General features: G+C 38.0%; 1 protein-coding gene across 7 annotated transcripts in view; it reads right to left on the reverse strand.

Moving 5' to 3' along the window:
* LOC132817052 (R3H domain-containing protein 1-like) overlaps positions 1 to 22,305 on the reverse strand; it is a 164,384-nt gene that overhangs the window by 15,299 nt on the left and 126,780 nt on the right. For all 7 annotated transcript variants that reach the window (XM_060827126.1, XM_060827127.1, XM_060827130.1 and 4 more), the window contains 2 exons: positions 8,683 to 8,852; positions 3,129 to 3,273 (listed from right to left, as the gene is read on the reverse strand). In XM_060827126.1, coding sequence (XP_060683109.1) covers positions 3,129 to 3,273; positions 8,683 to 8,852 — 315 coding nt within the window. The remainder of the gene's footprint in view (positions 1 to 3,128; positions 3,274 to 8,682; positions 8,853 to 22,305) is intronic.

A 22,305-nucleotide genomic window follows, 5' to 3' on the forward strand; every position in this document is an offset into this window, starting at 1 on the left:
GATGCTGGTTGAGGTCCTTGAACTAGAATGGTGATGGGCAGCATCTGGAAAAGGTACAGAAGATGGGACAGTGCTCAATTTTATCGGGATTTTTCCTCTTGGTCATGAAATGGGCTATAACAGGGAAGCCATGAAAATGCTGAAAAGAACTCGAGAGATTTGTGGGCGGCACGGTGGCACAGTGGTTAGCACTGCTGCCTCACAGCGCCTGTAGACCCGGGTTCAATTCCCGACTCAGGCGACTGACTGTGTGGAGTTTGCACATTCTCCCCGTGTCTGCGTGGGTTTCCTCCGGGTGCTCCGGTTTCCTCCCACAGTCCAAAGATGTGCGGGTCAGGTGAATTGGCCAAGCTAAATTGCCCGTAGTGTTAGGTAAGGTGTAAATGTAGGGGTATGGGTGGGTTGCGCTTCGGCGGGTCGGTGTGGACTTGTTGGGCCGAAGGGCCTGTTTCCACACTGTAAGTCTAATCTAATCAGAGATTTGGGTGATGTTTCCTCAGCGTATGCTTTGTTATTCAATTGCAAGAGCGTTTGTACTCGAAATTTAAGAATTTATCATCGGACTATTCCTGAAGTCAGGTTATACTTTGTATCAGTCACAGTAAATTTCAGACTTATGTTTATTAAGCAGTTAAGTTTATGCCAATTTGAAGTACAACTGGGCTACTGAACTATTGCTGCTCTTAAAAGCTGGTCAGTTCAGAAACTGCAGTAAACCTAACTAAAATCAGTACAAGATGTTTCAGAGAATTTCAAGTTGATCATCAAAACATTCCTGCAATGTAATACAAATATTTGATAGGTCATCATTTTTAATTGTAATATATGTGGAGGGAGGAAATTGACTGGTATTAAATCAAATCACTTTGGATTAAAATTTTCACTTGGGTGGAACCGCAACCCCACTACAGCAAATTTTAAAACTGTGCTGCTAACAACTAGAATGGCAAAGATTGCAGTCATTAGAACATCACATCACCATTAACTAACTCCACTCCCAGCCACATAGCTATCTGATTTGCAACTGTGCTGTAGTTCATTCACTGTCATTGTGTCAAAAAATCTGGAACTTCTTTCCTAATAGCACTGTGGGTAGACCCATACCATATACACTGCAGGGTTCAAGCAGGCAGCACCTCACCAACCTTAAGGGCAACTAAAGATAGACAACAGATGTGAATCTTGCAGCATCAAGTGAATGAATAAAAGAGTAACAAGAATGAAACAAAGTCTAAGATAAATGATGGAAGTGGCACTAATCGACAAAACCACAACTCAGAGGAAAAATAAAATTACAGATAACAGGGCATGTCTATTAGTTTTATCTGATACGGAACTCTATTTTAACTCGTATAAAATGGATTGTCATATTAGAGGCAGAAGAGCAATGTATAAAACTGTTGAGTGTTAGTCATTACCATTTTGATTTGTAAAGGCTTGAAACTGACCTCAGCATTGTAAAGTGTCAATTCTACTACTGACCAACTGCACAGATTCAAACCTTAAATAGGTGTCCACTAACAGTAACATATTCCAAAGCCTCTGGAAAATCCAGTTAAATTATAGCAATTGCATTACCCTGGTCTATTCTGCTTGTACTTTAGAGAATTCAACAAATTTGGTACTGATTGCCATCTCTTAAATTTTCAGTTTCTCAATGTTTTATTACATCCAATTTAAGATTCCATTCTCTTTTCTATCATTGATATTGAGGTAACTAATCCATAGCTTTATGAATCTTATTATCACCCTTTTTAGAATGTAGATATAACCATTAGGTGCGCATCAATCTTCTGACACTATTCTAATAAATTGTTTAAGTATTGGAGCTTTTGCTATCTTATTCAGACCAACAATTTTATCCCTATTCAATCTGTTCCTGAGGCTGCCTGGCTTGCTGTGCTCTTCCAGCCTCCTGTTTGTCTACTTTGGATTCCAACATCTGCAGTAATTTTGTGTGCAACAGTTTTATCCTGTCTGTTTGATTAGTTAAAGAATATTGTATTGTTTTGCAATTTGCCTTGGAACTATGAGCGCTCTTTTGTGCAGCAACTTCCTAATGCTAAAGGAAAGTGGCTACAGTAATCGCCTTACATAAAACACTTTTGGCTCAGGAATAATAACCTTCCATTCCAGGTGTCTCCAATGGGTATGACTTTAAAAATAATGAAATTGATGATTTCCATCTGCAACAATGTATGCATTAACATTTCAACTGGAAAAATGTCAGCCATCAAGTATAACATGACCCAAGTAGTTTCTGAATTAACTGCATTATTGATTAAGAAGGCTGTTAACTCCATTGGGAACAAAGATTGAAGATGTTTTGTAATTTTCAAGTTGTAACTGAAATCAATTTTCAACTCATTTACTCTAATTGAAGTCAAAAGAATTGAGGACACAATGTAGAAGTAGTCACAGGAATAGACCATTCAGACCCTTGTGCTTCTTTGGTCATTCTGTTAGATTACGAATGAGCTTAACCTCAGTTCTATTTATCAATTTTGGATCCTTACCTAATGAAACTCTTTCGATCTTCAAAAACGTATTTCGTGTCTCAACACTTGAAAGTTAGAGAACAAAACAATTTTTTTTACACTACCTGCCATGATAAACTAAGCCCATCCATCTTGATTTATCCTTCCTAAGTTTTGGTATACAAAGGTGAATGTAGTGTTCAATTCAAGGCTCTAGAACACTGAAGAATCATTTTCTCTTTTTGTATTGTAGCCCTTTGTAAACAAAAACAAACATTGCATAGGGCTTTTTGATTACTTTTTTCACCTGTGTGCTATCTTTTAATCGGAATTTGTACACCTGGATACCAAAATCACTTTTAGTCTTAGAACCCGAGTTTTTTGCCATTAAGGATGTATTTTTACTTTTATTATTAAATTGGATCCAAAATCGATGACCTTTCATGAAAACACATTAGCCTATCTGCCATCCTCAGTGAGCCTGTGCCCCTTTATAACTCCATGCCAAGCTTTAACTACCATCAAATTTAGTCATATGTAAACTCTGAAATTTTGTGCAGTTGGTACAGCATCTATTTTTGTTATAAAACAATGGAACATTATACATCTTAATTAAAACCAAAAACAGTGATCTGTATCTGAAGCAAATACCTTGTCCAGGGACTATAGGTTGAGGAAACTGTGCCATTAATGGAAGCGGTCCTAGTCCAGTGCGGACATTTTTAATAGTTGTCATTGGTTGTGGTGCCGGAGATTGGGCTGGAGAGACGGCAGGACTACCTATCTGTGGGCTGCTCTGTTTAAAAAAAAAGTCAATATCAAGTTCAAAGAAACTCCAAGTTATTTTAGCTTTCTTATTTCATGAACTCAGAATCTCAATTAAAAATAAGTGGTTTGAAGTCCCATGGGCTGTTAAATCTTGGCCAAATTCACGGACATCAATTAAAAAACAAAATGCTTCATTACTGGGTCAAGCAATTACCCTCTAATGACAACATAAAATTAATAATATTAAACAACAGGATCATATTCTAAACATTTCATCAGGAGGATGACTTTATTAAAATTCACTTTCTCTGAAGCTTCTATGGCTACCATATTTTTATAGATGCAAATCCTCCTTGACCCTGATGTTACAAGTTTCACTTGCTGAGACATAAAACAGATTACTCAAGGTCAGCTATTGCCTCACATGCAGAAGCATGCACATTAATGTCAGCAATATGCCAGTTTGTCAGAGTATGCTGGAGAGCAATGAAGCATTTTCATACCACACAGGAAGATGTCCTAAGTGATCAGACAGGCTCATTTTTGATCAAAAGTTTCACACAAGTGTCATTGCTCTTCTGGAGAACCCTTCCAGGAAAAGCTATCATTGCCTTATTTCATACGTTGGCGTCCCCTGCATATTGTGTTCACTAAGGGTGGCAATGTTAACATTAAGCCGTCTAGGTTTCCAAGCTACGATAGTTATGTGCTGCTCAGCTCTGCCAGGCTGTCAGAGCTACTTGCAGGCTACACAGCAACTCCAGCTGTAGATCTGAATATGGATTTTAACCTAGCTTTGAGAGGCAGGAACGTAGATTGAAACAACTGTGCTAAGCTTAAATAAGGTAATTACAAACGAATAAGGGTAGAGCTGGCTGGAGTGGACTGGGGAAGGGGTTTTGCAGCAAAGATGATTGAGGAATAATGGCAGACATTTAAGAAAATAGTCAATGACTCAGACAAAGATCTATCAGCGGAAAAGGTGGTCTCTCGGACAGGGAGAAGTCTAGAATGGTTAACCAGAGAAGTTAAGGATAGCATGGGATTGAAAACAAACATACAATGTGGCAAAGATTAGTGCTAAGTCAGAATATCGCGCAAATTTTAAAAACCAAGAAAATAAACTTTGTAGGTAAACTTGCAAGCAATATCAAGACATAGCAAATACCTCTTTAGACATACAACAAAGAAAGAGAGAAGCCAAAATGATTTCAGAGATTTCAGAGAATGAGGCTGGGGAAATAATAATGGCGAACCAGGAAATGGAGGAGGAGGTAAATAAATACTTTGTATCAGTCTTCACAGTAGAAGAAAAAGGACAGACTTCAAAATTGCTAAATAGTCAAGGGACAAAAAGGAGGAGAGAAAATAATTGCAATAACTATCATTAGAGAAAAAAATACTGGGAAGTGAATGAGGGGCAAAAGTCTGATAGTCCCTGGATTTGAAGGGATCCATCCTAGGATATTAAAGGAAGTAGCTAGACAGACACTGGATGCTCTGGCAGTAATCTTCCAGGAACTTTAAAATTTGAGAAAAATCCCAGAGGACAGGAAAACTGCAATGTAACACCTTTATTTGTAAAGGGAAGGAGTCAAAGAACATAACTAAAAGCCAGTTAGCATAGCGTCTGTTCTTGGGAAGAAGTTAGAATCCATTCTAAAAGGTTGTTACAGAAGAGCATTTAGAAATATATAATAAGATCAATGAGAATCAGCATGGCTTCATGAAGGAGACATCACGCCTGACAAATATGCAGTTTTGTTCTCAATGTACTTGTAGAGTCTCTTTGGATTATCCTTAGCCTCATTTTCATGAAAATCATTTGATCCCAATAGTCTATATCTAATATACGATTCTCTTTTCTTGACCAAAACTTCAATACCTTTATTTATCCATTGTTCCCTAATTTTGCCAGTCTTCTGAACTCTTGTAATCATACTTTTGAAGGCTTCCCACGTGTCAGTTGTCCCTTGACCTGCAAACAGTCTATTCTCATCAATTTTGGAAAGTTCTTGTTTCATATACTTAAAATGTGTGTTGCAACACGGGTAAAATAGTCTGCTTAATTTAAACCCACAATACAGAAAAGATTTATCCCGTGTAATAATCTGTGAAAATTCGAGAAGCAGGAACTAGTTAAAGTAAAAAGTAACAATTTTACTTCTTAAAGTATAACAGAGAATATTTAGCTAACTATTTACAACTCCTTCCTCTCACCTATCATTTACTTTCCCTTCTATAATACTAGTCTGATAAAACCCTTGATTAAGATTTACCAAAATTCAAATTTCAAAACCAGCCAGTGTCAAATCTACTGTAAGGAATCTAATCTATTCTCTTGGTATCTTCCTGTGTAGATTTTCCTTTTAGGGATTTCTGTTTCACAGGTCACCAATCGTGAAAGGTCCCTTTAAAGAGAGCTATTTTGTGGGTAGTCTATACATACTGGTGGCTTTAAATTTCCCTGGTCTTATACCTGCAAAGCATCAGAATGTGTCATGGGTTTTTTAAATTGTCAATATACTAAATTCAAACTTGATTGGAGTTTGGATTTTTTTGGGGGGGGGGGGGGGGGCGGGTAACTGATTGGCCTAATTCAAATTTATTTTTGTCTTCAGGCAACCAGCTACACTAGCAGCTGGACCAAAAGGCTATATTGTCTCTTGTTCAGAACACTTTCTTTGTGCTGTCAGATAGTTCAGATAGCTTTCAACTTACTTGAAGGTACAGTACACTTCTACACCTTCAGAACATGCGCCTTACTCCAATTAAGAACTTGAACTTTTATGAAAGACTTCTCCTATTCCATAACTATTTTAAAACTAATAAAAATATGATCACTTGTTCCAAAGTGTTCCCCTTCTAACATTTCAGTCACTTCCCATGCCTCATTTCCTCAGAGGTCAACTTTTGCTCCTTCTCCAGTAGGAACATTTTCTTATTGATAAAGGAAATTTTCTTGAACACAAATTCTTCACGATTCAAACCTTTAACAAATGGGAGCTGCAGTCAATGTTTGGAAAATTAAAATCCCCTACTACAACAACCTTCTTATTCTTGCATGTATTTCAGATCTCTCTATATATATTTGCTTCTTTGTTTCCCTCTGACTACTGGGAGGCAGACAGTAAATCCCCATCAAGACAATCATATTTCTAATTTCAACCATATATTTTCACTAAATGATCCCTCAGAAACATCTTCAAATTACAGTAGTAATATTTTCCTTAATCAAAAATGTCACATCGCCTTTCTTACTATCCTTCCTATAACATGTAAAACACGGAAATTGAGCCGCCAGTCCATTCTGCAATCCCACGTTCCCATACCTGCCCTGAGTTCATTAGCCTTGTAATACCTCACACATTGAAATAAAAGCTATTTAATTCTTCATAGCTAGTTCGTTCTCAGACTTTCTCTTATCTGTATTTTCAAATTAACTTGCTCTTTTTTGATTCAGAACCTCCCCTTTCTTTCTGTTTCCACTTTTACTCAGGAAGCCACCCTACCTCCCCCCCAAAAGTTTAGAGGCTCTCAAATAGATATTGGTCCCTTTCCAATTCAAGTGAAACTCATTCTTTTTGAGCAGGTCTTTTCTGTCCCAGAAGAGATCCCAGTGATCCAAGATATGAAACCTTGCACCTCTTCAGCCACTGATTTATTCCCCGTATTGTTTTAATCCTTTCCTCATTAGAAAGCTGGCACTCGAAGTAAACCAGAAATTACCACTTTTGATATTCTGTTTTTTAACCTTCTACCTAAACTCTTAGTCTGCAAAGCCTTCATCCTTTCCCTAACTATGTCATCCCTATCAATGTATACAACAACTTCCAGATACTCACTCTCCCCTTTGCCAATATGCTTCAAACATTTTGAGACGTTCTTAATCCTGGAAACACGAAAGCAACTTACTATCCTAGATTCACGCTCACTGCTGCAGAATCTCCACTCTGTTGGGAAAATGCTGAAGTATGACAAAGGGCGTGATAACAGGGTACTGAAAAAAATCAACTAGATTAGACAAATGCAACATGGATATATCAAAGGGAAATCTGTAGGTATGGCAAACATACTGGAAAATTTTGAAGATATAACTGGTAGAATAGGTAAATTCACCATCGTCCCAATAGACTACAGGGCAGCTCAAATGCAAGAGACACCTGGTCATGAGCTTAATTTGAGGTCATTATGCCTCAGGCAAGGGTAAGGTTGAGAAGGAGGGACCCTCATGTTAACCTCAGCTGGCATTTGGCATCAAACTGCATTGCAACCAGCTGTTCAGCTGAGCTGACAGATTCTGGTTAAACCAGTTGTATCTCTCTAATAAGAAAGCAGCCCTGTGGTACCCTAGAACTATGGCAACTAGTTAATAGAATTTTCAGAAAGCTTTTAATATGAAAAGTTAGTTTGGAAAATTAAAGCAGATAAAACTCCAGGTAATATAAGAGTATAAATTAAGAATTGGTTAGACAGGAAACAGAACATTTTTAATAGAGAATTCATTTGCATTCTCAACTTCAACTTACATCTGTTTATTCAGTACCATATAGTCAAGATATCCAAATGTTGTTGAAGGTGTTCCAATCAAGATTTAAAAGACTGTGACATTCACAGTTTAAGATGGGTTGTTTGATTGAGAGAGAGTAAAGGGAGTTCACATTCTTTTATCAAGAAAGTGGAACAAGGTGTTCCACTTAGAGAAAATGGCAGCAGCCTATGTGCTCCAAAGTCCCAATAAAGTCCTGGATGTTAGATTGTGAACAGTTTTGTTTTAAAATTGATTCAATCCCTTTTTTCCCCAAAAGGGAGAGTTGGTGTCTAAAAAAATAACTATTCAGTATGTCTACGAAGCAGTGATTCACACTAGGACAATGGGCTTTGAGGTGGGATGGATATCAAGGAAACCACTATATCATCAAGTGGTAAGCTTTCCTAAAACATTGAGTATCACAGATTGGTTGGTCGGTCAGATCTGGGAGTGGGGGAGCAGGTATAGGCAGCAAGGTGTTGGGATTCATTTCAGAGGAATGTCAATAGCAGCATGAAAGAATCAAATGCACATTCATAAAACAGTGTAATGTATGTATAATAGAAACAAAATAGCAGTTGTTAAAAGTTCTGTTCTATAATTTAAGTTATAAGTTGCCTCCAAAAATACTATTTAGTCAACACATTCTTAAGTTATTAAGTTATGGGTTATGGGGAGTAGCCAGGAAAGTAGAATTGAAGTTGAGATAAGATCAGCCATGATTATTAAATGACGGAGCAGGTTGGAGGGGCCTCGTTCCTCGTTCTTATGTTCTCCGGGGATTGTAACAAAGAAGATATCCACAACATGGCTCCATTTTGTTATATATAACATGAGTAAATATACTAAAATTACAGAATGTATGTAAACAGTGTATACCTTATAAACTGAAACAAAGTTGCATACCTGCGTGGTAATATCTGGGTTGTTAAATTCTGCAGATTTGTGCCCTCTCTGGTCCAAGGTGAAATACTTATTTTGCTTCCACTGGGGTGGAGAATGAGCACGAGGATGAGGATTGTTGGGTATGCTAAGCTGCATCATAAGCATTCCACTGCCATGTGGTGACACAACAGCTATGGAGGAAAGAAAAAGTTATGAATGCATATTTGGTCAAAATAAAAATGAGAAATTTGCAATTAAATCTTTTCTGTGATGACCTTCCTCTTATCAGTACACACCAGAGACAATAACTACATCAAGTACATCAAAGCTTATAAATTTGGACAGATTTGACACCAAAGATGTAAGGCATAATAAACAGAAATCCAAAATAGAAGTACTCATCGGAGCTTGTAACACAGATTAAATACAATAGTTTTGGCCATCTTGATGCATAATTCGAAGGAAATTGGCTTTTATCTAAGTCACATGACAGACAGACATGTGACAATATATACAGTGACAAAATATATGAAGGGAGTGTAATGAGGTGGAACTGGTGCCATCAGTATACATGTGGAACCTGACATGTTTTTGGGTGTTGCATCCAATTTAAACCAAGTTGCTGTTTTGACATTTGCTGAAAAATCACTCTCAGATTAAATACTTGGAAGTTTATTAAACATGATTTCATTTTAAACACCATGCAAAATGTGGAAATATATTCTAAAAGCTATTTCTTAATCTATCAATTGTGATCATTAATTGTAGATTGCATCAAAATGTACCCAACTTCATAAATTTAGTAAATAGTGAATACTATTTGATAGTAAATACTGAAACAATTCTTTAAAAAAAAGTGAAACAATGCAGTCCAATATCTGAATTCTCTGAATGAAAAAAAGATCAGTCATGAACCGGCAACATTGAAACTATTTCCGTTGTTCATTAGTTCTGCAATGTGATGCCTTAACAATGGTAGTTGGAAGTTTCAGGTGGATTTCTTAGTTTCGAAAAAGAACCACAAATAGCTCGGATATAACTCTAAAAATTAAACAAATAAACCAAACATTGGAAAATGAATTTCCCTCAGTTGGTTTAATCTCTCAAAAATCAACGCTCAGCTACTAAGACAGTAATCAGAATTGGTGGTAAGTCAGGTAGGAAAAGGTACTAAGAATGAACAATATCTATACTGACAGAAAACAATGTAATGGACTCACGCTGGGAACCTATCATCAAATATTAATCTCATCTAGTACAGATCAATGGGAAAAGTAGAAAGAAAAACTAAGAAAGGGAGCTGAAATTTGGGATGAGAATGCGGAGATAATCCATTTTTGAAGTCCTGAGATTTTGCAAAGTACTTGGTTGAAATATCTTTTCCCCAGCAAATGAAGTATTAGTTTTCAAACTGGCCTCAAGAATAAAAATTTAAGGAGATGCTTTGAGAACATGATTTTTAATCTGATTGGAAATACTCAGCAGGTCAAGACAGTATCCTTAGACAGTAGAAAAGAGACCCAGACATTCCGATGGCTAGATAGTCATTTCTGCTGCATAGGTGGGAGCCGTCTGTTAGGACAATATAGTATTTGTGATGGAGCAGAGTCAGAAGGACCTGACCAAGAAACTGAAGATTTCAAAAGTCAATTTCCCTGCACTTGGAAGTCAAGAGAATTCAGTGTTCCATTGCAATTGAAAGTTATACAGGAATTGTAGGACAACTAAAAACCTAGTCTTACTTCTCAATAACTATTTAACTGACATTACTCCCAAACTCTGCACACACCTGCTCCAACTACACGAGCTCCGGACTCTTACAGGAACTCCTCCTTGACATGACCCGACAGTTATCTTTATCCCAAGACCCAACATCAAACTTCTCTTGCCAGGCCCAGACATCATTCATTTTTCACTTCAGGACCAATCAATCCTGCTCTTGCGTCTTGTCCCAGGACACAACTCTGCTGTCAGTCCCAGGATCTAACAGCCATCTCTCCCTCAAGTATCTGGTATCGGATATCAACACACTGGTGAAGCCAATTAGCTCCTACCTGCCATGTGAACCGGCATTCATCCCTCCCATCATTGGACCATACACTCCCTCTCAAGTCTGCAGCACCCAATATCCCTGCTCAATCCTACCTAGCCTAAACACTCACTTACCTGACCTCCTTTCCACCCTGTGCCATGGCAACTATCCAATTAACATGTAAAACCTCTTACTTATAGTTGAAGCTGTTAAAACGTTGTTGGTGGTGCTGGAAATCTAAAATACAGAGCATACGCTAAATGTAAGAACTGTGAATGAAATCTCTTTTCAGAAATGTAGAACTTCTTCTTAACAGTAGGAATAATCTATGACTAGTTCTCCTTGGAAACTCTGGCCCTATCTTAACATTTCAGGTTGATGACCTTGAAACAGAATTGGGATAAGTTACGAGGTCAAATCGGGTTTGAGCAAATTCTGGGTGGGACCTGCACTTAGAAAGGATTGTGATTGGGTGGATGACAGGAGAGGAGCTAGACAAAAGAACCAATGCTGTGGCAAATGAAGTAAAAATCTGCCAGGACGGGTATGCTGCTATCTGAAGGCAAAGCTAAAGGTAAAACTGAAATGTACAAAGGCCTGAAATTGTTCAACTCAATGTTTTAAAGTCCAGTAGTCTTTAAATAAATAAATTAAAAGATGTGTTGTTGTTTCTCAAACTTGTATAGAGGCGAACTGGCAAAGTGCTGTCAGGGAAGGGCAGAGACGCAAGTATGAGGGAATGGTGAAGAATTAAAATGACAGGCCACCTGAAGCTTGGGGTCATGCTTGCAGATTGAATGGAGATGCTTTATAAAGCAGTCGTCTAATGTTTTTGGTCTCCCCAATATACCACAATAAATAGTAAATACACTGTCTCAACAAGGAGTGCACACTCAGGGCCTTGGACAAGGGTAGAGGAAGCAAAAGGGAATATATTACATATTCTGGGCTTGCATGAAGAGGGTGAGGAATTGCAGCTGACTGAGGGCTGACCTGGTTATCACAGAGACACAACACAGTCACTTTAGAACTCTTTCAGAGAAATACGTATTTGGTGATGGCACAACATTGCAGACGGCAGAAATAATGGAAAATGATTCATGAATATGGAGGTTGATAGAAGCAACGTGAAGTCAAGGAAACCGTATCAAGGCTTTGGGAGGGAAGAGCTCAGGTATGTGGGAATTGCTGCGGATACACTGTCCTGTCAATCATGATGGGGGCTGGGAGGAATATTGTCCTATGTTCCTGGTTCTCACAATATCACCTCCATCCTTAGCCCACTGCTTCGGTGAAGCACAGTGTGAACTTGAGAAGCAGGACCTCATCTTCCAAATGGATATCTTGCAGTGTTCTGGACTATCAAAATCCAAGAATCTCACACCATCTGCTATTTTGTTTTGTTATATTTGAATATTTCAGTTTAACTTCAAATAGCAGTGCACCTGCACTCAAAAGATCTTTTGTTTTAGTTTCGGTTTATGCCCTTTCACCATTCCTGTCACACTACAACACTCACTCCTTTGTAATTCAATCTTTCCTGCTTTTCACTCCATCAAATATCTTCCTCTGTCCTTTTCCTACCTACCCTTAAGGATAATTCCCTGCACCTAGTCTATCCAGCCGAGTCAGAACTTCACACATTTTAATGGGATCCCTCTTAATTATTCCCAATCCCAGTCGACCCAAGTTCTCATTGTAAAAAAACCTGCCACCCAAGGAATCAGCCTGGTGAAACTTTGCTGTACTCTCTCCGTGGCACATATATAATTTCTTATAAAAACGAGACTAAAACTACAAGTAATACTCCAGGTGTGGTTTCAAAGATCTGTACAACTGCAAAATGACATCCTCGCTCTTGTGCTCAAACTCTTTTGCCATGAAGGTCAACATAGAATTTGCTTACCTAAATGCTTGCTGCACCTGCATGTTTGCTTTCAATGACCAGTGTACAGGAGACACCCAAGTACCTTTGTATTTCAATATTTCTTATTATCACCATTTAAATAACACTCTGATCATTCTGTTTTTTGTATCAAGTTCAGTGGACAATGTTTTGATTTATTCAGTCGGTGGACGATGGCGTGCAGGCTGGCCAGGACTTAATATCGTGTTGCCCTTCGAAAGGTGTGGTGAGCTGACTTTTTGAACCACTGCAGCTCATGTCCTGTGCAATGAATCACAGTTCCCTTCAGGACAAAATTCCAGCATTTTTAAAAAAAATCAAGCAACTATGAAGGAACAGTGATATATTTCCAAGTCAGGATGGTGAGTGGCTTGGAGAGGAATCTGTAGGTGATGTTCCAATGTATCTGCTGCCCTGGCCTTCTAAATGAAACTGGTCGGCAATTTGAAAGGTGCTGTCTTTTCTGCAGTGTATCTTGTAGACGGTACACACTGCTGCTACCTACTGTTAGTGGTGGAGGAAGTGAATGCTTATGGATATGCTGCCAATCAACCAGGCCTTGTTCTGGCTGGTGACAAGTTTCTTGAATGTTGTTGGAGCTGTACTTACACAGCCAATTGGGGAGTATTCCATCACACTCCTGGCTTGTGCCTTGGAGATGGTAGATAGGTATTGGGAATCAGGAGGTAATTTACTCGTTGCAGTATTCCTAGCCTCTGACCTGCTTCTGTAGCCATTGTGTTTATGTGGTGAGTCCAGTTGAGTTTATGGTCAATTATAAAGCCTAAGATATTGGTAGTGGGGGATTCAGTGATAGTCCTACCACAATTTCAAGGCATGATTGTTAGATTGTCTCTCATAAGAGATGGCCATTGCCTGGCATTCGTGTGGCATTTGCTGTGTTTCACTGCATCTGCCACATTTGCTTATACACTCAACTTACTTAAAACATCAAACTTCTATATGTACTCCACACTACTCCCATTCCCACCTAGTTTTGGGTTGTCAGCAAATGGATAGGTGATGGTCGAAGTGATATCATCACTGGATTGTTCATCTAGAGACCTAGGCGATATCCTGGGAATACAAGTTTGAATCTCGCTGCAGCAGAGGGTGGAATTGGAGTTCAATAAAAATCTGGAATTCCTAAGGTTGACTGTTGGAAAACCCCCTCTGGTTCACTAATGTCCTCGAGGGAAGCAAACTGCCATCCTCTGGGCAATTAGGGATAGGCAATAAATGTTGGCATAGGCAGCAATGCCCTCATCCCAGGAATGAATAGAAAAAACAACTTGATTTGCTCATCCAAATCATGGATATATATGGTCAATAACTGAGGCCCAAACACTGATCCCTCTGGTTCATGCTTTAGGTGATTTAAATGTTTTGAATGGACTTTAGAAATTGGCTTTTGTAATAACAGTGAATTCTGAGATAGATATCTTTTTCTTCCTTCACAGCACAATTCTAGAGGCTGCAAATGGTGGATACTGGGCAAGTGTGGCTTGGAATATGCAACAGCAAAGGGAGGTAATTGGGGTGAATGAGTTGGTACCATGTTAGCATGGAGGCTGTAAGGGGAGAATGAACGTGGGTGATGAACATATAGCTGCATATGGAAGTGTTGGGGGTAGGGTGGTGCAGTGGTGAAGGAAGGTGAAAAACATGGAGGGCCTAACATTTAAGAAAACATCTGACACAGAGACCCAGGGAACTGCACTGAGCAAGCAGTTTCCAGCCTCAGGAGTGAATATCACAGGCTGTGGGTTCTGTTTTCTGCAATATTTGGGTGTTGTTTAATTTGTATGACTTTGATTGCCGCCTATCATAATTGCTGAAAAGCATTTCGTAATGTTCATACTATTTTCCTTGGGGTTACTTCTTAGAACACTTGTGTTTATAACTTACACTTGGATGTAATATCACTAAGTCTGAGTCGATCAGAATCTTGACAGTAACTTCTTAAAATCTTCACATGCAGAAGTAAATGCGAAATCCAGAAGTTCCTGTCAGAGATAACCACTCCTCCACAGCGTGGACTGTTCACTAGCATCAAAATCACTTAGGATTTGAAATTAGGTTACTTACTCATTAGTTTCATGCAAACACAGCTGAACAATTTCAGGCTAATATTTTTAGGAGTAACTGAGTTTTTAAAGCAAAGCAAGAAATGTTAAGTTATAGCTGAACCAAGCACTCCTCCTGAAAAATTACATTTACAAGTGACAAGTTCCATTTCCCTTCGAATAAAATTAATGGAGATTTTAAAAAAACATGCCTCTTCCTGTTCTCCCTTTATCCCATTTGCATTTCCTAATCCTTACTTTGCTTCCTTGTACACAAATTAGATGTAACTTGCACTTCCTGTTTGTATTTCCTAGTTTATGCACTGAAGATTCTTCAATCTGATTGGTTGAAGAGCTGTTTTTCTCCTTCTGTTCACAGACATCACAGATCCACTAGACAGGGTGCTGTATTGAAACAGACACCAAATGATTACCCATGAAAATACTTGTTAGCAAAAAAGTACAGCAAAAGCCATTCCTTAGCTATAGAAAGAAAGCCTATGGTTGAAACCATGTATAAGACAAATCCAGTCTTTTGGCCACAATGACATCAATTAGCATGAAGGACAGAAAGCAGAACTGAAAATAAACAAGGATCGACAAGTATAGCGTACATGAATTAAGATGAATGAGCATTACATAACATTATTTTAAGCTAGGTGAAAAACAAATGAGATAAACATACACAGCCATAAGGGACATGATCTTAAACTAGGAGGAGAGCATTAGAAGATTTCATTTTGATTGGTAAATGCAAGTGAGAAAGTTATTATCTATTTCATTCATTAAAGCAAAATGACAAAGACAGGGTCAAGACATAGAACTAATGTGTGACACTCACATCCTATGTAATGAAATACGCATGAAAAGATCGGATATTCAGTATTGGGAACTGTTCAATCTAGTCTGTGGAGCAGATTTGGTATCACTCTAGACATCTCCTTGAAACAATATAATCTGGTGGTGGGCTCTAACAAACAGCTAAGGAATCACGCTGAAAATAAGGTAATATGTGAACAAAGCTGCAGAGATTTAAGATAAAAATAAAGTAATTTTACAATTTTAAGAAAGGAAATCGGAAGTCAAAATAATGAACTTTTAAATAGATGACATAGAAATGCAACTAAAAATATGAAAATAGTAGGACTTGTTGAAGTAGTATTTTGTCATTTTTCTCAGTAGAGAAAGAGAATATACATTGAGCAAGTAATAGTGCATCTAAGACTTGAACTCATGAAAGATGTGATTAAACAATATTAGGAAAAAAGGTACTATACACTAACAAATCCGTATGTTTTAGTGGGTTACATCGTTAGGTGAGGAAATTAGAGATGCTGGATCTACAAAATTTCAAAGATCTTTGATTCAGGAACAGCCCTTTAATTAGAAAAGTGCAAATGTAACTTCTGTTATTCAAGATAAGAAAAACAAAAAATCAGTGTACTATGGATCGGCCTCTATCCAATATTTGAGGAAATTACTGGAATCTGTAAAGGAAAACAAATGGCTTAAAAACTTAAAAACAAGTTTAGCTGAAATACAGCCAGTGTATTTATACAGGACAGATAATATTTGAAGCACCCAACTGAATTTTGAGAAATAACACATATAGTAAACCAAAAAGTGCTATGGACGTAGTTTATATAAACTTCGAGTTCATATGATAAATTTCCACATTAGCATCTATTTGTTTGAAAATTAAAGCTTACAGAATTGAAGTCAAATAGTTTGAGTCAATGGGAGATTGGTGGTAGAAGATAGGATAGTGGATACATACTCAAATTGGAAATAACGGTAAGGTCTTGGGGAATGTTGCTGAACAAAGAGACATTGGAGTGCAAGTTCATTGTTCCTTGAAAGGGGAGTCTCAGGTAGATAGGATAGTGAAGTGGAGTTTAGTATGCTTTCCATTATTGGTCAGAGCATTGACTATTGGAGTTGGGAGATCATGCTGCAACTGTACACCTTTTGAAATATTTTGTGCAATTTTAGTTTCCCTCCTATCGGAATGATGTTGTGAAACTTGAAAGGGCTCAGAAAAGATTTACAAGGATGCTGGCAGGGTTGGAGGAATATGAGCAATAAGGAGAGGCTGAATAGGCTGGGACTGCTTTCCCTGGAGCATCGGAGGCTGAGGGGTAACGTTATAGAGGTTTGTAAAATCATGAGAGGCATGGATAGGGTAAATGGGCAGTGTCTTTTCTCTGGGTTGGGGGGAGTCTCCAGCTAGAAGGCATAAGTTTAGGGTGAGAAGGGAAAGATTTAAAAGGGATCTAAAGGGCTACATTTTCACGCAAAGGGTGGTGCATATATGGAATGAACTGCCAGAAGTAGTGGAGGAGACTGGTACACAATTATAATGTTCAAAAGGAAGGGTTTAGAGGGATATGTGCTAAGTGCAAATGGGACTAGATTCATTGAGGAATCTGATCAGCATGGACAAGTTGGACAGAGGGTTGATTTCTGTGCCGCACATCTCTATGACTTTAAGGAGCACAAGATGTTCCTCTGGGATCCATGTAGTTGCCCAGTTATTCAACGTATAAATGACATCGATCGGTTAAGAGATACACATGTATACCCGATGGCACAAATATAAAATGCCTCAAGAACAGTACACAGGGAATATAAAATTACAAAGAGACGTAGATTAAATGAGAAGAAAAATTCTGGTAGATGCAGCTCACCACAGAGGCAGTCTATACAAGGCCCAAACAATAATGTAGAGGGTCACGTCCACAGATCACTAAAATACAATGATCAGGCAAAAGAACCAATTAAAATGTCAAATGGAACATTAACCTTGAATAACTAGAGGGATAGAACATAAAAGAGGATTTTTGCTGCATCTACACAATAGACCATATCTGGTGCACATTTGGCCATGGAAAAGATATACTGACTTTGAAAGGAATACGCTGCATTTTCACCAGATGGTTTACTGGGGTCCATAACTCAGGTGGAGAGATGTACAGTTAAGAGTGATGGATCGATACAGGCATGATCTCACTGAATGGTGGAAGGTTGAAGAGGTTGAATGACCGAATCTACTCAGTCTCTTGATGGATGACAATCCCTTCAATCTAGCAATCATTTCATAAAAGGGAATGCAACAACGATTTAAAGTCAAGTGTAGCATTTCTTTGATAAGGAGAGCCGATTTGCAGACAATGCTTCATGTGTCATATCAACAAGGCTCTCTACAATTGTAATACTTCTCACTCAAAATCCCAAACTTTTGTAATAAATGTTACTACCAAACTTTACAGTATAAATAAAAATTGACAGTGGGCACAGAAAAACTGTACAGTTCAGCTAAAAACTTTATACTAATATTAAAGATTAAGCTTTGTTTGGAAAATACATATTTTGTGGAATTGCTGCTCTTATATTGACAGTTTTTATATTTGCTACACATATCAAAGTGTTATATCCGGTCTACAAAAGGCCGGATATTTTGGCAATTGTTCATCGAAACAAAGGGCTTTAGAAAGTTTCAGTTCTCCATTTTCATGCACAAAGATTACAGCAACTATTTTAATTTCTCTTCTTGCAGGTCGTTAGTTCCCTTCAAATTATAATTATCAAATTAATATCTGTTTACAACTGTATACCTGGGGTATTTAGTGCCTTTTCTCATTTGGCCTCCACCGCCAGTTGCTGTCCTGAATTGGTATTATTTACAATGAAAACAAACTCCCGAAAATAATTAACCAATCACTACCTAGGATACCACTCATTCTTGTTCCTTGGTTTCAATGACCTCAATGCCACCTACGAATTTTGCTATCATCTCCCTCACAAATGTATGCTGATCTTCATGACTGCAGCAGCATTCAACCCCTTACTGCCAATATGGGTGGTTTTGCCATTCTTATAGAACACACATGTTGGAGTAACTGAGCAGCATCTGCTACAGCACCCATACTTAGCGAACCTTTTTCTGGTTCATTAAAAATATTGATAGCTATCTCCACATCTCTCTAATTAAAGATATCCATATTCAATTTACAATTCCATGTCCCTACAACTTTCAAAAAAGGCAAAGACTTCATCAAAATCACCTAAACCCCCTTCATGGGCCTTAAACTTCATTTTTCCTTCCTCCTTCTTTCTTCCTCAACCTTCTCTTCTCTAACCTGGAATCGCTGGCAGTTTTCCTTGGTCCTAACATCAGACCATTCAATAACCATTCTGCAGCATCCCTAGTCAAAAATCTCTTCAAACCATAAATCAGTTACAACACAAAGAGGCTTCGACTTTACCCTCTCCTATCAGTAAAATGAGTCTCTGCATGCTCTTTTAAATTGTATCCATACTTTAAAGTACCTTCACAGCTTCAGCACAGTTCTTGAGCAACTTCTTGTCTAATTTTATCTTATTCCTTAACACTGTTGAGTGCAGACTCAAGGGACCATGCTATTAAACCCCCTTGATGAGGAAGAGATCAGGGCTGAATGTTTGAAAATGCAAATTCAATTCAAAGCACTTACCACAATGTTTACAACATTGGCTCACAAACTGCCTTTTTCTGAGAGGCAGAACATTTATTTAAATATTTAGGGTGCAGGTTTGCTTGCTGAGCTGTAGGTTTGATATCCAGACGTTTCATTACCTGGCTAGGTTATATCATCAGTGACGACCTCCCTAAACCTCAATCTGAGCTACAAACTTTCACAAACCTTGCATTAATTAAATATTTTTAAATTTAAATCTGGTGTCTTATTTACCTGCCTACAGATTTTCCAAAGGTTTTGAAAACTGGCAGCAATATGCCTAGTGATGTCTTCGGATGGTTCATACTTCATCTGGTTTGTGGAATGGACCGAGAGAGGCTGGTAGCTCTCAAAAAACGTACCCAATTTGCCCATCTGGCATACATCAGGCAAGAATTGAAGAAACTCTTATTAAATCGGGCAGAACGTTCACAATGCTGAGCCTGTCTGTATTCTTAAAATTGCCAAGGTTAGCTGGGGAGAGTAACTTAAGTATAAATTTATAAGCATAGTTAAGGGGTTTTGAGAACATGACAGGAAAAACATTTCATAGCCTTTGAAACTGCATTAGTTTCCTCTTGTGTATTTGGTTGATTATTGCCACAATATGATTGACATTTGTATCAACTTGTGCTTTGTTAGAGTTTGATTGCACTGTGAGAACTTTGAAATGTTACAAGAGTAAATGAAATCTGACAAGAAATGCAACAAAGAGCAAGAGGTAAACAGACAGTATGTAGCACTGTTCACGGTGAAGTCATAGCAGCTGTAATGATACATTTATTATTCTACTGCTCCAGAGTATTTCATTCAATTCTTCAGGTTGCATTTCAAAGTATGGAATAACAAAGCACCAGAAGTGGCCAGAAAGAACGAGTCATATGATCTCATTCCTTCCCTTTTCTCCGTAGCCCTGAAACACCTTCCATTATCAATTCACATTCAGTTGTTTTTTAAAAATTTATAATTTAATCTGCTTCAACAACTTTTGATGTTGAGCAAAATGAACCCTTTCATTCGACCTCTAGTTCTTTTACTAATAATTTCAAATCAATGCCAAATCTGACTCTGCGTCAGGAAACCCGTTTTTCCTTATTTACTCCACAAGAATACTTCATAATTTTGAACATTTCCATTGAATCGACTCTGAACATTTTCAATTGGCCCAGGTTCTCTCACAGAACTAGAACTTTGTATCCTTCAAACTATTTGATAAAATTGCCTTTGCAACCCTTTCCAAAGGCCACAGTTTTCTTCCTGAAGCACAATGCTTGAGCCAGGGTTTAACCAATGCTTTATAAACGTTTAGCATAATTTGTGGCGTTGCACTTTATGGCTCAGTTCAAAAAGACAAAGTTCGAATATGCTTTTTCAACAGTCATCTTGACTTTCCATGCCACTTCCAAAGATTATGTACACTCATGTCAACAGATCTGTTCCTACATCCATCTATGTTATTCATATTGGCTCTCATTCTTCCTACCAAAATGAATCACATTTCTATGGATTAAACTTCATCTGCCCTGTCTATTCAGATTTCACCTATTTTTTCCTGAAGTAGATCATTATTCTCCTTGCTCTTCACTATTTTACTGAATTGCATGCCATTTGTAAACTTTGAAATGATGTCCTACAAATCCAACGTTAGGTCATCAATATGTATCAAAAATGAACTAGTCTTTTACGGAGGACAAAACTGTAAACTTTCACTCTGAAAACTATCTTCTACAAGTACTTTCGGTTCTTGGATTTATCACCCATCCTGTCTCCAAACTATCAGCTTATCATGAATAAATTATCGACATTTCAATTTAGGAGAATTACTGTTTGGTCAAAGCATTTTGCAGATTTTAATGTACTCAAAAGTCAGGCATTTGAAGAAATGCATAGAAATGTTCTATGCTATCCTGTGTGTGTTTTGAAGTGTACACAACTTTAGAAAATGATTTTAAGATCATGTAACAATGATTGTTGTCATGTTGCTTATGTATATTGATAGAATTAGTCAAATTCAATTTTCATTAACAACTTATTTTTCCATCCAGTATACTGAATGTAGAATATCATTTCTTTTTCCATGCGAATTAGAAATGAGTAGTTTTCTTTACTTAAGTATCCAACTTTCCAGACGGCAAGGTGGCTCAGTGGCTAGCACTGATGCCTCACAGTGCCAGGGACCCAGGTTCAATTCCTGCCTCGGGAGACTGGCTGTGTGGAGTTTGCACATTCTTCCAGTGTTTGCATGGGTTTCCTTCGGGTGCTCTGGTTTCCTCTCACAATCCAAAGATGTGCAGGTCAGGTGAAATGGCCATGTAAATTGCCCGCAGCGTTAGGTGCATTAGTTAGGGGTAAATATAGGGTACGGTAATGTTTCTGGGTGGGTTACTCTTCGGAGGGTCGGTGTGGACTTGTTTGGGCTGAAGGGCCTGTTTCCACACTGTAGGTATTCTAATCTATCCTCTAATCTTTTACAAGAAAGCATGTCAGTTGGTGATATTTATTAGATTGAGGTATAGAACTTCAATGTAATTTTCAACACTTTGGAAACCGGGTATAACATGGACTTTGATGGCAATTTAAGGTTTAATTTACCAAGTTGAGTGACAGTTTTTTGGGTACAGAATAGATTAAAGATCAAAACCCAAGAGGGGAATTTACTCAAAAATAAAAATAAACTCCTACTAGTAACAAAACTTCTAGAAATAAAGAACAGCAGAACATTATGATGATACAATTTAACGGTTTAACTGAACATTGAAGCATGCAACTTGCAGGTTGCTGTGGTGCTTAAAATCTTAGATGGATATAAGGAATTTCAACATTTGAAGAAAGTAGCAGACGATAGAAATTAGAAATTCTTGCCAGGTAATTGCTGGTTCACCATTTCTTTGTTAGCAATGCAAAAAACTGAATTTTTGGTTAAATGCTGAACTTGATTAATAAGTCAGAGCTGAAAGACATTTACTGAGAGACTTATATAGGATAAATGAGACAGTGTCAGTTGTGGGGTTGAGAGAAAACAACTGCGTTTGCATGCTGGGGGTGGGGGTGGGGGGGTGATGTTGGGAGGTAAGTGACAGAGATATAGCAATTGCAGTTGTAGGAAATATACCCCAACTTCAAAGTTACGCTTGTGAAGCTCCA

This window comes from Hemiscyllium ocellatum, chromosome 7, assembly GCF_020745735.1.
Source record: "Hemiscyllium ocellatum isolate sHemOce1 chromosome 7, sHemOce1.pat.X.cur, whole genome shotgun sequence".
NCBI classification, from domain to species: domain Eukaryota; kingdom Metazoa; phylum Chordata; class Chondrichthyes; order Orectolobiformes; family Hemiscylliidae; genus Hemiscyllium; species Hemiscyllium ocellatum.